The sequence below is a fragment of the Gadus morhua genome, chromosome 16 (assembly GCF_902167405.1).
Source record: "Gadus morhua chromosome 16, gadMor3.0, whole genome shotgun sequence".
NCBI lineage: Eukaryota > Metazoa > Chordata > Actinopteri > Gadiformes > Gadidae > Gadus > Gadus morhua.
Genome location: NC_044063.1, coordinates 3,271,637 through 3,288,897, shown reverse-complemented (window position 1 = coordinate 3,288,897; position 17,261 = coordinate 3,271,637). Strand labels below are relative to the sequence as shown.

The window sequence follows — 17,261 nt, the reverse complement described above, 5'->3', positions numbered from 1 at the left end:
AGCAATACGAGATGTATGTAATGTACATTTAATCTAAAGGTATATACATCTGTTGAAATTCACCTGCTGAGCTGCTATACATTTTTCACAATGTGTCTTGAAGTGCATCTCCTCTGTCAGGATAAATAATTATTGTCAGCAACAAAACCGACAGCATGTTGTCCAGTGCAAGAGTAATGTGTACATTAAGCCCTCCAATAACAGTTGGCCTCATGATACACTGGCAGGCAGCATTCCCGGTTCAGTGAACCGGGAAAGTTTCTTTAACCCCCAGTGAAATACTTCTGTTGTCAGATCACCTCGTCATTGAGACTCAAAGCTCAACGCAAGAGTGACACTGCTCACCTTCATCCTCTTCATCAATCTCAGCACTTGCGTCTGGCAAAAAGAAAAAACAAGAAGAGAGAAGAAGATGGAGGTATTGAGAAGCCTGGAGGTATGTAGAGTGACAGAAGAACCACGACTCTTACCTGAATCACACCTGTCCTCCTTTTCATACCTGTCCATCAAAGACATGCTTGATATGTCTTCTGTGAGACTCGTCCCTGTGAAAGGGGGATCGATCAAACTCTGAAATGCCTGAAAGCACCTCCTCAACCAATCATGGAGAGTTTAGTTGAAAGCTCAACTCATGGCTTATTTCAAAATACGAACATACCTGAGCTACTGCTTTCCATTTTTTGATAGTAAATCTGCAACAGCACATAATTAGTGTTTAGTTAATAGTTTCAGGGAGTCACTGTTTGTTACTCGGCAGTGATTGGTTTTGTATTATTATTTAGCCTATACAAAAGGGTTTTGAGGAACCCTCTCATGACTGGTATCTTTACACTTTTCGGCTTCCATTAGTTTTAATCATTTAATTGCAGGCTGTACGCAAACATTAAACCAATATCAATTTGGCTATATGGGAAAATTATTATTCAACTTAACAATACATTGATTAGGCCTACTGGCAGGGGTGGACTGGGACAAAAATTCAGCCCTGGCCTTTTCTGTCCAGACCAGCCCACTACATTATCAGCACTAGGGGTGGGACGAGACGAACGGGAAGAACCCTGCATGTACTCTATTAAAACAATGTAATCAAATACATCCGAATAATAGTACAGCACTGCAAATAGCAGTTGTTGCTTTTTTTTGTTTTTGTTTTTCAAGTTTGTGTCTCTTGTGCTGCTGACAAGGAAGGTATGTAACCTGAACAGGAAGTTAACAGACATCCTGTGGTCGCTGCATCTCAAACCCCCATATCTACATATCTACAAAACCCTTGTTAAATATCACACTTGATCCAATGCCAAATTCGCAGTTTTTAGTCTGTGAATGTGAATATCTTTTGGTGTAAGCCCAGCATTAGTTAAAACCAGACTCGGACAATAATAACAAAATATCCTGACAAATAATCTAAATAGAAACATATTACAGACAGCAGCAGCATTAGAGCTGAAACTCATTTGTTTCAACTGTGACTCAGTCATTGTGAAACCATAAATAGAGAATTTAATGTTTTTTATCTGTAGCTGAGAGAAAAAGTCTAAGACATGAATTACAGGTCTGAACAGATATGCATTCTCATATTAGACATTAGACTTTTTCACACAGCTATAGATAAAAACAAAAAATATCAATTCTCTATTTATGGTTATATTTATATATATTGGCCTACTTCCTCGTCCGCAGCCAGCCAGCTACACTCCTCACCCAATTCATGACCTGCAAGAAACAGCAAACAGAACTTGCACTCAGTATCTGTGTACTGAGTGACAAGTATATGTAGCAATGTAGACTTTTTGTGACGTAGTGACACTTAGTGAACAAATCTATCTGTCATGAAGGATGACTTAGTCTCAAAATAGCCCCAAGACCTACCTGCATAACTGTTAATTGAACTTAAAAGAAATGCAGATGTTTGAAATTAAAATCATCAATATGAAAATCTTCAACCAGGAAATAAACCTTTGTTTCAATCTGAGACGAAACATGTTGCATAGTAAACTCGCAAAGTCAAGACGAATCTCTCTCTCTCTCTCTCTCTCTCTCTCTCTCTCTCTCTCTCTCTCTCTCTCTCTCTCTCTCTCTCTCTCTCTCTCTCTCATCATAGAAGAACTTCTATTAGGTCAGGAAAACCTGTTTGACAGGCGATGATGGTAGCAGAGAATATAAAAAGACATTTATGAATTACCAATCGTCATTTTATCACACATGTAGTATGTTTCTTCACATAAACCTTTAAACATACACATATTGCATTCCTCTCACCACATGTAATAGTCATCACCTCAGTAAACAAATGAATTGAAAGATTACAATAAATTCAATGGCAAATATTGCAAATTAAACAAATTATTTTCTATAGGTCTACTTGTATTTTGTGCTAACATTCAAAGTATCTCATCTGTATTTACAATACAGCATGATTCTGCATCTCCATTTACAGCTCATTAGTCCATGTCAATGTTTACTGATGCTATGGCAACAAGAGACTGCTGACGTTAGAAGCTGTTAGCTACCTTAGCTAAATCATCTGAACATTAATAACCCATAATATCACAATTCGGCATATTTAAACAAAATCAACCGCAACTACCAACAGTCACAGCCCTTCAACTCTGGGCTAATATTTTGTCACAAGTATGCAGTTAATACGGTCACATCACATTCAATGTAAAAAAACGTTTTGTTTTGGACATGTCTCAAAATGTAGCGTAGCTAGCCCCAGGCTAACGTTACTTAGCATATATGCCTCCACTCGCTCGTCTCCCGGCGCAGCAGCACCACCTGGGGTGTTGACCCCGGCACCAAATAGGTCTGTACATTTTGAACATTTAGCAGCTTCCACCTCCAGTGAGTCGCAGTTTTTCAGCGCCACCCGGGCGTTTCTTACGCTTATCCATTTTCAGCTCCATTCCGACTCCCACGACCCCGGCCCATGCCATGAGGTCCAGCCCACTCTGGTTTCTGTTGTGATTGACAGCACTGTCAGGGCTCTCTGAGCCTGTCAGCCCATGTTTGATTGACAATGACAAACATGGACCAATAATATGTGTCGATGCTGGCCACACACTGCTAGCCCTCTGTTGCCCATTGGCCGGCCCAATTGGAGGGAATTTAGTCAGAGAGAAAAAAACAAAACATAGCGGACCGGACCGGCACACATTGGGTCAACGGCCCACCGGGACGATGCCCGGCATGCCAGATGGCCAGTCCACCCCTGGGTCCAGGCCTATGAGAGCAAGGCAGACAAAACAAGTAGCACACATACAACGACAACTGAAAGGCCAATGTGGCCGTAACACAGAGTATCTAAAGACACCACAAATACAAAACAACAACTACATTTCCGAAACTATCTCCAACTAAAACCCCTTTTCCTTGAAGGCGTTTTCCACTTTGTCCAAAACTTTGTCATCCGGGCCCTGGAAAACAAAGCAGACAAAAGAAAACATGGAGAAACACACATGACCAAACCTAGTCAGTGGGAGCACGGGATAGGGTATCAGCAATCACATTAAGCGAGCCCTTAATATGACGTACATCTAAATTAAATGGCTGAAGAAAAATAGCCTAGCGCATCAACCGCTGGTTGGGGTTCTGAAGTGACTGTAAAAAGGTCAGAGGATTATGGTCAGAAAAGACCACCAGAGAAACAGCACCCCCTACATAAACATCAAAATGTTGAAATGCCCAAATTAACCCCAACGCTTCTTTTTCAATCACAGAGTAGCTGGACTGATAGGAGAGAAACTTCCTCGGAAAAAAAACTAACTGGGCGATCGATGCCCGAACAGGACGCACCTGTCCTCGTCCTACCACCTTTCCTAAATAAGTGACTGTCGCCCTCGCAAACTCACACTTGGCAAGGTTGACAGTCAGACGGGCTTCAGAAAGGCGACGAAAAAGAGCCCTGATGACCTCCAAGTTCGCCCCCCAGGTATTGCTATGGACCACTATATCGTCTAGAGACACAGCACAGCCATCCAGCCCAGCTACAGAGGGTGTTCATAAGACGCTGGAAGGTGGCTGGTGCGTTCCTTAAACCAAAACTCATGACATTGTACGAGAACAATCCCTCTGACGTAATGAAAGAGGAGACTTCCTTCGCACGGTCAAGGGCAACTGCCAATAACTTTTAAGTAAGTCAAACTTGCTGACAAACCTGGCAGCACCGACCTGGTCTACACAGTCCTCGATCCTCAGGAGAGGAGAACTGTCTGGTTTTGTAACAGCGTTGAGTTTACGATAGTCTGTGCAGAACCTGAAAGTACCGTCCGGCTTGCCCCCTAGAAGGCACGGCGACGCCCAGGCTGATGAAGACGGGCCAGCAAGTCCATTCTCAAGGAGGTAGGCCACCTCTTTGTCTATGTGTTTCTTTTTCTGGGGAGAAACGCGATAAAAACGTTGTCTGATTGGCAAACTATCGCCAACATCAATATCGTGTTCCAACAAATGTGTCTGAGTTGGAGTATCGGAAAACAACATTGGGAACTCTTGAATAAGACAAATTAACTCTGCACGCTTGTCCCCATACAAGCGCTGCAGCAACTGGGGAAGCTGCTTCAAGGTCTCAGAATTATCTAAGCGCGCACACAAGACGCCATCGTCAGGAGCCCTGATCTCATCCTGTTCCTGCGCTTCCACCGAAGGATTTACAGGAGAATTAGGCGCTGAACACCCTCACTCAGAGCAACAGCACTAAAAGCGCCTCCTGCAGGCACATTCGGACGTTCATGATACGGCTTACGCAAGTTGGCATGACATAGCTGCGAGCTCTTTCTCCTGTCAGGAATAGCCAGCAGATAATTAAGATCCGATACGGACCAGCAAACTTTCCCTGAAATGGTGAGGACAAGACCGGCAAAAGAGCGAGGACTTTATCCCCTACTTCAAACAAACGACGCTCAGCTTTTTGATCATAACGCTGCTTCATCTTAGCCCAGTGCACCGTTTGCACCGTCAATATTTACGTGTGTGTGAGAGAGTGAGTGAGGGAGTGAGTGAGTGAGTGAGGGAAAGCTCAAAACGCACCTCTATAATCTTGCATTTGGAGTGTGAAAACGACAGATGCGAAGTGAAGACTACTCTGTTTGCTTGTGCTTTTCTTATTACATTATACATTCCCACTATGTACTTTTCCGTTCTAATTCACTATTCTGTCTGTTCTAGCGTGTTGCGGGTACTGGACTAGATGCCTGGACTCTCCTCATGGATAACCGGCCAGAACCCCATCACCACTTTAATATGATGTGCATGTATTTACCTGTATGTCAATTGTGGCACCCATTGCACTCCTGACCATCCCTGGAAGAAGGGCTCCCCTACACTGCGTTTCTTCTCAAGATTTCTTCCTTGCTGATTCAAGGGAGTTTTTTCTTGCCCGTGTGGGGGCATGGGTAAAGGGGGGTGTCACAAATATTTGGCCTGTTAAGCCCTTTGAGACTGTAATGGTGATTAAGGGCTATACAAATAAAATTGAAATGAATTGAGTGAGTGAGTGAGTGAGTGAGTGAGTGAGTGAGTGAGTTGAGTGAGTTGAGTGAGTGAGTGAGTGAGTGAATTGAGTGAGTGAGTGAGTGAGTGAGTGAGTGAGTGAGTGAGTGAGTGAGTTGAGTGAGTGAGTGAGTGAGTGAGTGAGTGAGTGAGTGAGTGAGTGAGTGAGTGAGTGAGTGAGTGAGTGGAGTGAGTGAGTGAGTGAGTGAGTGAGTGAGTGAGTGAGTGAGTGCAAGTTTTGTCGAATTTGTCGCGCCACAACAAGATAACCACCATTGCATGTCTTTACCTTTTGTGGAAGAGGGAGAGACTTCGGAGGACCCGACGCAGTATATTCATAATATTGTAATGACCACGGAAGAGGCAGTGAATGAAGTATTGAATAGACAGAGATTTATTAGATAGGCCTACCTAATAAACTGTTGGAACACACAAGACCAGAAACATAGCAACGCCGGTAAACAAACCCCGAGAAGCCCAATCCCTATGAGAGCTCCCTGCGCTACGGCCATCCGGAGGCGCACAGAGCTTTTGGCCGTGATATTATATATACAAATATTATATTATATACTATTATATTATATATAGAGCTCCGGGAGTCGCAAACGGAAACATTCACTTTCTCCTCCATGCTGCAGTTCACCCCGGACTGCACTGCACTGAGTTTGACGGTTGAACGCTGATTGGCTGTTACGTTACACATGTGACTCAGTGGCCACGCTGTTGAACGCTGATTGGCTGTCATCACGCGAAATTCGTGTCAAAGTTCAAATATTTCAACTCGAGGGAATTTTGGCGCGTCACAAATCCTCGTGAACACGCTCGCTTGTGCACGGCGAAAGTGTGGCGCGACAAATCAAAACTTGTCCCCGGTTTTCTCTCGCGAAAATTTCGCCCGATACACATCAATAAGTTCACTTTGTATGAGATCCTGTCGCCCCGTTGCGTTTGGTGTGAACGCCAGTGTTGGGCGTAACGCGTTGCAAAAGTAACGCGTTACCGTAATATATTACATTTAGGCAGTAATGGAGTAAGATAACGCATTACTAACTATATTTCGGTAATATTATTACAGTTACTGAGTCCGGTAACGCGTTACAGTCATGGACATAATAAAGGATGGACCACGGACTGGAAAGTGGCCGCCCATTCATTCCTATACAAACTGCTCAGCGGCTCAGGGTAACATACAGGAGCGATTTGCTTCCGCGTTATGGGGCCAAGACACGTGGCCTAGTCCGTGACATACCGGATGCAGAAATATAGAACGCATGCGTGCCCATCCCCCCACTCCGGTCCAACAACAATATAAAATGATACCGTAATGCACCTGTTCTTTGTCTTTGGATCTTTTGAATAAATGGATCAATACATGATGAATCACAATGATCGCAAGCAGAGGACCGTGAGAGTTATTGAGCAGCAGATGAACCAGTCCAAAAATCGGACACGTTAACGGCGCACTGAACTAGGCCCTCTCGGATGCCATTTGTTTCACTACGACTTCAGCTGCACACCCCTCTTCCCCAGCGAGATAAGGGCTAATAAAACGCTTGAGGTGGCGTTTTGAGGACATGGCATTTAAGGTAATTATGAGCCTTTGATTGATATCCAGACATTTTTTGCGGAGACACATTCCTGTTCTCCACTTGTATTGGAGTGAACGGAGATATCTACTTCTGGGTCCCATGATTTGAGGGACCCGTCCACAGCACGCTTAAACAGCTGCAATACCAGGCTTGGCCGCTGAGCACTGGTGGATTGCGGAAGTATGCAGTGTTCCTGGGGGCTTGGTTACAATCCGAGCCACGCAAACTCCAGCCCTTGTTTGGCTGTATATTTTGTCTATTAAGACTTTGTTGTTTGGTCCTAACCAAAACATTAATAGGCTCTAAGCATAAGTTCCTTGTAAAGTCTCTGTGGGACTGAAATGTTGAATGTGTTTCATTATTTATGCTGTTCTCATGCTCTTTTTTATTACTGCTATTTACTGCTATTTCAGGGCAGGATATATGCTCAGGTTCTAAAATACTTACAAAACATGCCCTGTCTGGTGGCTGTTAGACGTCATTCTTGAAGTGCACTTTTATTTTATTATTGAAATAGTATAAACTATTAACATGTTTGATTTCATGGGAATCCAACTTTTTTGTTAAATGTTTGTGTGGCTGCACTTTTTAACTCAGGAGCTAATAAATGAGGCATAGAAAAAGAGTTTGTGTCTTGTCGTGTAAAGGTTTTGGTTGTTTAATTATTCTATATCATAACATTATTGTAATTCAGCTATTCATGGTACACACTACATGCAGATGCAATATAGACCTCATTAGACTTTAATGTTTGCCCCCCCCCCATCCGCCTTGTCCTGAATGTTGATTTTGGTGAAAGTAATAAGTAACTTATTACTTATTACTCTACACAGAAGGTAATATTGTAAAGAAACGTATTACTTTCAAATGCAAGTAACTAGTAATATGAAATATATTACATTTTGGAAGTAACTTGCCCAACACTGGTGAACGCACAGTAACAGCAATCAAGTTGTCCTTGTTTGTGTCAAACAAGTTGTCAATTTGTTGTCGATGTTGGATTTTAACTTTTAGGGACAGATCATTTGTGCTGATGACAGCGCATATAGTGGGAGACCAACGGTTTGATAATTATTATTATTATACTAATAATATTATTATATATTTTATCACTAGTAAAAACTGATTACTGATTACAATGAAAGTCGCCAGCAGGGGGTGCATTTTTCAAACTACACTTGGACCATCCTCCGTCGTGTAGGATGCCCTCTTGTCTACTTTCAAGACTCAAGAAAGTACGAGTTTGCTTGGATGGTCCCAGTGTAGTTTGAAAAATCCACCCCCTGCCGGCGACTTTCATTGGTTACTGCTGCAATTTTGTCCCGCCCGCGGACGCTCTGCCTCATACGGATACAAATCACTTTTGCTACAAATGTACAACCTAAATGTGTTGCAAAACTACTTGCAAAAAAAAACACAGCTGAGACTTGCAGGAGCAGATTTGAGCAGTTATAACGATGGACTTGTGCTCGCTCATTAAAATGCTGAATCAACATAGCGTTCTATATCATTTTATTTGTGAGGACATTTTTCACAGATGTGCAACCTCTGATGCATTAGTTCAGTTTTACGAATGCACACATTTTGGGCATGCTCTCAGATTATGAAACACGGGTGTGCGAATGTGTTTTGCGCCAACTGCGTTGCAATGATTGTAGCAAAGGTATTTGTGCACCTGTAAAACAGACTTGCATACTCTTAGACCCTATTTTGTGTTTACAATGGTAAAAAAAATATTTACGACTTCAAATGTACCGTTACACATTTGCGACTGTAGAACATGCAAAATAAATATATACGACTTCAAATTTACTGTGACTTTAGTGTACGCATTCAAAATCTGCAGTTACAGGTGCCAAAGATTTTTGCTACAATAATACCTTCATAAATAGCATACTGCCCGAGAATGCACTATCGCTGTCAAATCTGTCCCTGGGAAAAGTAAGGTTGCGCCGAATTGAAAAAGGAAACCGCTAAAATGAAGTAGTGGTAAAATGTCCACTTTAATTGATAAAATAACGGGATGGGAAGGGGGGATGGCTGTTTCAGAAGGGGGATGATTTGATCATGTTAATTCCAAAGGGGGATGCCACCCCCCCTCATCTCGAGAGCTGGCTATTACGTAGCCCTCTTCTATTGTTGATTGGCTGCAAGTGGCAGGCTCAACTCAGGACTCCTAGGCAGCAGGAGATGCGCTTGATGGATCATGCCGGTTCCATAGCGAGAGCGCCGCTACTGCAGACTAATCGAATAATTGTCACTGGAATTTTACTGGGGTATTGGAGACTATTACTGGGGCACGTGCCCCAGTAAGAAGGGGCTCACGATGCCGCTACATATATATGTGTGTGTGTGTGTGTGTATATATATATATATTAGAGCTGTCAAGCGATTAAAATATTTAATCGTGATTAATCGCATTAATGTCATAGTTAACTCTAATTAATCGCGATTAATCGCAAATTATTTTTCTATGCTAAATATCCCTTGATTTTTTTGTCCCATAATTCTTCTCATTTTAATTCTCTTATCAACATGGTGAAGTGCATCGGCTTGCCTTGTGCAAATGATTTTTTATTGATAACAACATTGGCATATACACTGATCAAAACAGGACGATACAAAAAAAGAGCCTATAGTGCAATTAAACGACTGCTTTGAACAAATGTCATTTGAACATAGCAGTCAGGCTACTGCTTCTTTGTTTTGAGCCAAAGAAAAAAAAAAAAAAAAATTTTTTTTTTTTTTTTTATAAAGTAATTGCGTTAATCGCGCGATAAAATTTTTAACGCCGTTAAATTTGGTTTGCGTTAACGCCGTTAATAACGCGTTTAACTGACAGCTCTAATATATATATATATATATAACAAAAAACCCGTTGTCAATATCAGTATTGTCAACAAATCAGTCGACCCGTCAACCTGTATGGCGTAACACGGTGACTCTGTAGCTCTCTCCAACAATTGCGGGGTTCTTTACCCAGGTAAACCCTTGGTCCGTCTTGGATTTAGTGGAGTTAGCAGAGTGGCAATGTTTGTTGTTTTCAACCTCTACAAACTCATACAACCTTATATGGTGTTGCCCATTATGTGGAGGAGAAACCATTCATGACTGTTGTTAGCTTAAAACATGTCCTCAGAAGTAGCATAGACTAAAATAAGTTACACCAAACTGCAGCCTCTCCTAAAAGTTCACGCAAATGTCTGGCGGCTGGCAGGATCAGCTCTTCTCCTATAGTGAAGGCTTTCTTAGACTTGGCAATGCGATGCACTACTTAGTATGAAGCTCTCAGTGCACTTGAATTTGTTGATGTGGGGGCCTTCACTAATTGCTTCTGTGCTTCATTTTCACTTGTTTTTATCTTAAAAAAACGGCACGTCTTGACTTTAATGCGGGTGCTGTGTCCCCAAGTGGCAAAGCAGTTTTGAAGGCTTCATTGACTCATTTGGGAGCCTGTCACCACATATTATGCAGAGGGGGTTCGGGGCGTCTGAAACACCGGTCGCAATGAAGCCGTATTTAAGATAGGACTCCTGGAATTGTCTTTTACACCGTTTTCTTTTTCAGTTTTTGTTTGTTTTTCATTTTAATCCGATTGTGGGCTTTATTTTTAGGCGCTCATGTTATCGCGTGACGGAAAAGCATCTGGTGATTTTCAAAATAAAGTCCAAAAAAGTTTTTTAAAAGTTATTTATTATTTCTTCGCGACCTGGTACCACATGAGTCGCCCAAGGTTGGGGACCGCTGCTCTAAACAATCCTCTTTACAGCTTGCATTTTGAAATGGAACAGGTAAAAAACTGACCAACGTCTTGGTCACCATTTCTTATACTTTGTGTACTAGAATAATCTTTGTTGCTGATGAAGCAAAGAAATAAGGTGAGATAGTAAAGTCAAAGTCTTTTCCATGAAAAATGATTTCAATACAAAGTAATCCTAAATAGTTCCTAGTTCCACTTTCCATTTAATTTACACGCTACTGTCTGGCTAACCTTCAGTCTCTCTACTTATTATATGGAATACATGCCCCAACTCACTCTGAAAGCACCTGAGCTCACATTTCTACTCAGATCTTTAGAGCCATGAGTGAAACCATGAATAACGTTACACATGAATCCACTGAAGTGTCAATGGTCACCCAATAGCTTTACACTGATGTATTCCATTGTTTATAGAATGGTGCGGAATTATAGTAATGTGATAATATTTATTAAATTAAAAGTATTGATGGATATTATGTTGGCATGAAGAAAGCAGCCTTTTCCATAAACCATTTTTATTTTGCCCCAAACAGACGTTATCCTGGGTCAGGATTATGTGACAGTCAAAACCCTGAGAGTTGGATTTTGGTTATATCCATGTTAACATTTACAATATATATATATATATATATATATATATATATATATATATACACGATATAACCCAATGCTAGCTGCCAATTGGGTAAAATTATTAAAGATTGTGCTAATCATTGCGGATTATCAAAAATGTCTAGATAAGCAAAAACAAAAACTTTCTTTGGCAGAATGTCAACTTGTTTTACCAAGTCTGGAATCACGACCATACAAAAATAACATGAAAAATATGTAAAAAAAAATCCTATCTATATTTACATTTTGGGAATTTAGCAGACGCGTTCATCCAAAGTGACTTACACACGGCGGAGTTAACCCTGCAATGTTCCATCAGCTCATCGGGAGCAGTTAGGGTTAGGTGTTTCTCAGGGACACAGAAAAGGGATTCAACTAGCAACCTTCTGTTTACAAGCCAACCTGCCAACCTCCTATGTCTGGATATAGGAAAAGCTTAGTACACTTTATATTTGTATGTATGTATATGTACTAGCACAGGCAGGAGGTCCTATTCTAAACATGTGTTGAACAATTACGTACAAAGTCGACAGTAATAATTTTCTTTCAAAATACACTCATAGTTAGACCTCAGGCCCACTAGCAGTAGGAGAAGTGATCAGACCCAGGGTGATGCATAAGGGATTGTCCCTCTTCTTCATGCTATCGATCATTTCCTTACTTGCCTTCTCCCCTTTCCCGATAACCATGTCGATCAGACACCGTGCCATGTCCGTTTTGATCTTCCCCTTCTCCATCACAAAGTCCTTGTCCTCAGTACTCAACAATTCCTGCTGCCAAAGGTCATCCAGGAGACCTTTGATAACTGGGATTGAAACTCTCTGCACAAATTCAGAACGGATCCTTCGAAGCTCCCCTGGAAGAAAAATCAAAAGGTAATTTAAAATCAAGGACATGTAAGCTTGTTTTTTACACCTCTCCTTGTTGAGAAAAATTATGATACTGGATAAATGGCTTAAAGAGGTTAATCCCACACCCAGAGAGGCAAAAGAAAACTGCACTGGTACAACACATGACAAGCCCGGGCTGCTGTGGGAGCAGCTCCTCAGGTCATACTGGTACGATCACCAGTTCTGATGCTGCTGTAGCTCTACTGGTGCTCCTCAGGTCATACTGGTACGATCACCAGTTCTGATGCTGCTGTCGCTCTACTGGTGCTCCTCAGGTCATACTGGTAGGATCACCAGTTCTGATGCTGATGTCGCTCTACTGGTGCTCCTCAGGTCATACTGGTACGATCACCAGTTCTGATGCTGCTGTAGCTCTACTGGTGCTCCTCAGGTCATACTGGTACGATCACCAGTTCTGATGCTGCTGTCGCTCTACTGGTGCTCCTCAGGTCATACTGGTAGGATCACCAGTTCTGATGCTGCTGTAGCTCTACTGGTGCTGCCAGTATGGACCAGTATGGACAGTGATGACGAAGCAGCCCAAGACCCCCAGACCCCCGCCCCAGGGAAACACCAAATTGACAGGGAGGTTGGGGTCTATAACAACAACTATATTACTATGGGGTTCACTTTCACTGGGAGTGAGGACTTCCCTCATCCTCAGTGCGTCAAATGTGCACAGGTTCTGTGTAATAACTGTTTGAAACCTTCTCTCAAGCAACGTTTTTTGAGTTTTTTGAACATCAACTGAGGCAACTTTCTAACCCCAACAAATGTCTAACAGCCACAGATACTATTAGGAGGGCAGGGCTAGCGTCTTACATGGTCAGTGATGGACTGGCTACATCAGGCAAGCCTCAGACGTATGGAAAAAACCCTAACCCTTTCACATACAAGCCAGTGATTTCTATCCATTCGTTTTTTTAATTAGCAGAATTACAAACAAAAACGATGACTTGATGATACGTGACGTGAGTTTGAGAACCACTGAATTACATCAGTAAAATGAGGTCAGGAATCTTGATTTCAATGGTTTTTGATGGTAATAAGCCATTCTAAATCAATTTATGGCAAAATGGACAAGACAATGTACAAGACCTATGTTCATGACTGATTGTGAATATTTGATAGAATTACAGCAAAAATGGGTCTGGATTAGTTCATATCGACCATATTGATCCGTAACATAACTGCAGCTGTAGCATACATTAACTCAACTCACCTTCAGCCTGTGTTGCCCTGGAGGGAGCTGGAGGGCTGGATGTGGTGCTGGATGTTGGATGTCCTGCAGCCTGTGTTGCCCTGGAGGGAGCTGGAGGGATGGATGTGGTGCTGGATGTTGGATGTCCTGCAGCCTGTATTGCCCTGGAGGGAGCTGGAGGGCTGGATGTGGTGCTGGATGTTGGATGTCCTGCAGCCTGTGTTGCCATGGAGGGAGCTGGAGGGCTGGATGTGGTGCTGGATGTTGGATGTCCTGCAGCCAGTGTTTCGCTGGAGGGAGCTGGAGGGCTGGATGTGGTGCTGGATGTTGGATGTCCTGCAGCCTGTGTTGCCCTAGCGGGAGCTGGAGGGCTGATTGTGGTGCTGGATGTTGGATGTCCTGCAGCCTGTGTTGCCCTGGAGGGAGCTGGAGGGCTGGATGTGGGGCTGGATGTTGGATGTCCTGCAGCCTGTGTTGCCCTGGAGGTGGCTGGAGGCTGAAGGTGAGTTGAGTTAATGTATGTTACAGCTGCAGTTATGTTACGGATCAATATGGTCGATATGAACTAATCCAGACCCATTTTTGCTGTAATTCTATCAAATATTCACAATCAGTCATGAACATAGGTCTTGTACATTGTCTTGTCCATTTTGCCATAAATTGATTTAGAAGGCTTATTACCATCAAAAACCATTGAAATCAAGATTCCTGACCTCATTTTACTGATGTAATTCAGTGGTTCTCAAACTCACGTCACGTATCATCAAGTCATCGTTTTTGTTTGTAATTCTGCTAATTAAAAAAATGAATGGATAGAAATCACTGGCTTGTATGTGAAAGGGTTAGGGTTTTTTCCATACGTCTGAGGCTTGCCTGATGTAGCCAGTCCATCACTGACCATGTAAGACGCTAGCCCTGCCCTCCTAATAGTATCTGTGGCTGTTAGACATTTGTTGGGGTTAGAAAGTTGCCTCAGTTGATGTTCAAAAAAATCAAAAAACGTTGCTTGAGAGAAGGTTTCAAACAGTTATTACACAGAACCTGGCTAGGCCCTTTATCTGGTGTACTTTCGGCAGAAGCTTAATGCTAACAACAATTTCAAAAATGTCTATCTACACAAACAATATATATAATATGAAAGCTGAGACTCCACAGAGTCCAACGGTACAATCCTCATCATTCTGTGAGCTTATCTCGATTAACTGGATGTGAAGGGATAAGGTCAATAGCATACTTTTCCAAGTTCCTACCACAGTGGCTTAATTAAAACATATTTAAACCACCGCATTTCCTGACGGAAATCCATTTTCTAGTTATTAATGTTGAACATTAGTTACACCTTGTTACTAATTAAATGTAATTCTAAGTCAAATTATATGGAGTTTATTTGTAAAGTGCTACCTTATATGCAGTAGAATGTCTTAATACAGTATGGATGAACTGTATGTTTCAAAACAGCCTGCAGGTCATCCAACATCCAGCATGGAGGTGGCTGGAGGGCTGGATGTGGTGCTGGATGTTGGATGACCTGCAGGCTGTTTTGAAACATACAGTTCATCCATACTGTATTAAGACATTCTACTGCATATAAGGTAGCACTTTACAAATAAACTCCATATAATTTGACTTAGAATTACATTTAATTAGTTACAAGGTGTAACTAATGTTCAACATTAATAACTAGAAAATGGATTTCCGTCAGGAAATGCGGTGGTTTAAATATGTTTTAATTAAGCCACTCACAGTGAGTAAGTGAGTGTGTGTGGTAGGAACTTGGAAAAGTATGCTATTGACCTTATCCCTTCACATCCAGTTAATCGAGATAAGCTCACAGAATGATGAGGATTGTACCGTTGGACTCTGTGGAGTCTCAGCTTTCATATTATATATATTGTTTGTGTAGATAGACATTTTTGAAATTGTTGTTAGCATTAAGCTTCTGCCGAAAGTACACCGGATAAAGGGCCTAGCCTCTAGCCAGATAAACGGGGGTCTTCACACAATCGCCCGTTACGTGAAAATCATATTTCCAATGGATTCATTATTTTAGCGCCAATATAACAAGAAATACCGTAACTGTTTAAGCTCTACATTGTTTTTCTAGGTTAAATATTGACATTGGGCTCCGCAACTTGAAATGGTTAGAAAAGTTGTTTACTTAAGGTATTTAAGGTTTTAAAAGTTGGATATTTAAAAAACTATAGGTATAAAACGAGTCGCTCATGATTCCAAGCAAATATGAACATTTTACAATTGGAATGGAGTCTCCAGCCCAAATAATTTAGGAGGAGTAGAGTGCTGAAATATTGGGAATAAAGAAGAATAAAGCCTAAGAACAAAAATAGTTGAGTGCTGCATGCAGCACTCACCTAATAATGACAATATAGGAGTGTATTATCAATTACACAGAGACCCCAAATAGTTGGCTGACCGTACATGCTCCAGAGAGAGGCGAGGTGAAGATGGGAGATCAGATGTCCTTTCTGGTTTCTCCTCACTGTGCCAATCCTCTAGAATTTGCCATATAAAGGATCATCAGAGTCTTAATACGCAAGCACCAAAACAATTCTAATTGTGTCCATTGTTTACCTTCTCTGATTGTAAATTTCAAAAGAGCTTTGTCCCAGTCTGGGTCCTTGAGAAACAATTTGAAAGGAGGACGACGCTCACTGAAGCGTACTTCAAAACAGCCCTTCAGCGCCAACACTGCAGTGGTGAATTCTACATTCTGTGAACACACACACATTCATTTGCATTGCAGGATTAATTACATGCAAATGAGAATCAAAATAAATATAAGCTTATGGGGGCACAATAATACCGTGGGTTCAATTTGTCCATCTGGCTCACTTGCGAGGCAGTAGAACCTCTCTTCCAGCCTACAGGTGAGATGTTTGTATGTTTCTGTAATCTTGATGCCATTCGTCCTGGCCTTGAGAACCTGTTCTTCAATAGCCTGCACACACAGCAACAGGATTAACAAATGGTCAGAGATGGAGAGAGGGAGGGAAAGTAAGAGGGAGGTATTAATATGTGCGATGACTTTCAAGATAGCAGATCACAGAAACAGACAGATGGAGGCTCAAGAGAGGATCTTCAACCGAGTGATGCATCCTGTATCCTAGCCTAAGTGCAGTCTAGCCTGTTACAGGCTAGCCCAGTCCAACCTATTTAAGTCTATCCCAGTTCAGCATAGCCTAGTCCAGTCCAGCTAAGTTTATCCCAGCTTGGTCTAGCACAACTTAGCAGCTAAGATGAGCTAAGTCTTAGCTCATCTTAGCCTAGCCCAGTTTACTGTAGTCTGTCCATCTATCCATGAATCTGTTTATCAACACACAGGGACTCTCGTTCTATTAGTTAATCGTTGACCGTTTTGTCTACATCACCTTGATCTCAGAACTGCTGTTCGAGCCCAAATACACTTGGAGGATGAAGTATTTTTTGTTCAGCTCCTTGTAAATCAGCACCAACGCGTGGTGCTTCACCATCCATAGGCTTGAAAAAATGCTCCGAATGCTGATCAGAATGAGACCCAGGCGAGACAGCGAAGACACACGCCATTTAACATGGCTCGCCGTGAAGTCCACCGTCGACTCAATGTCTGCATGGCGTTCCTTTACATGCAGAACACTGAAGCTCAGATCACGCAAAGGTTCTGTTGAAACATGAACAATTCTTTATTCGAGCCCGTTGGGAAATGATAATAGCCAGTAAGTGGTTCC

At 42.0% G+C, this 17,261-nt stretch overlaps 1 protein-coding gene across 2 annotated transcripts in view; it reads right to left on the bottom strand.

Moving 5' to 3' along the window:
* Nucleotides 1-11,450: 11,450 nt before the first annotated feature.
* The window catches only part of LOC115560657 (uncharacterized), a 360,390-nt gene continuing 354,579 nt past the window's right edge, over nt 11,451-17,261 (bottom strand). The window contains exons 10-15 of one of the 2 annotated variants that reach the window (XM_030380073.1): nt 16,926-17,194; nt 16,361-16,495; nt 16,129-16,267; nt 15,976-16,049; nt 13,561-14,035; nt 11,451-12,304 (exon numbers count right to left, since the gene is read on the bottom strand). In XM_030380073.1, coding sequence (XP_030235933.1) covers nt 12,012-12,304; nt 13,561-14,035; nt 15,976-16,049; nt 16,129-16,267; nt 16,361-16,495; nt 16,926-17,194 — 1,385 coding nt within the window. In that variant the 3' untranslated portion in view covers nt 11,451-12,011. The remainder of the gene's footprint in view (nt 12,305-13,560; nt 14,036-15,975; nt 16,050-16,128; nt 16,268-16,360; nt 16,496-16,925; nt 17,195-17,261) is intronic. The other variant, XM_030380071.1, reaches the window with a different exon arrangement.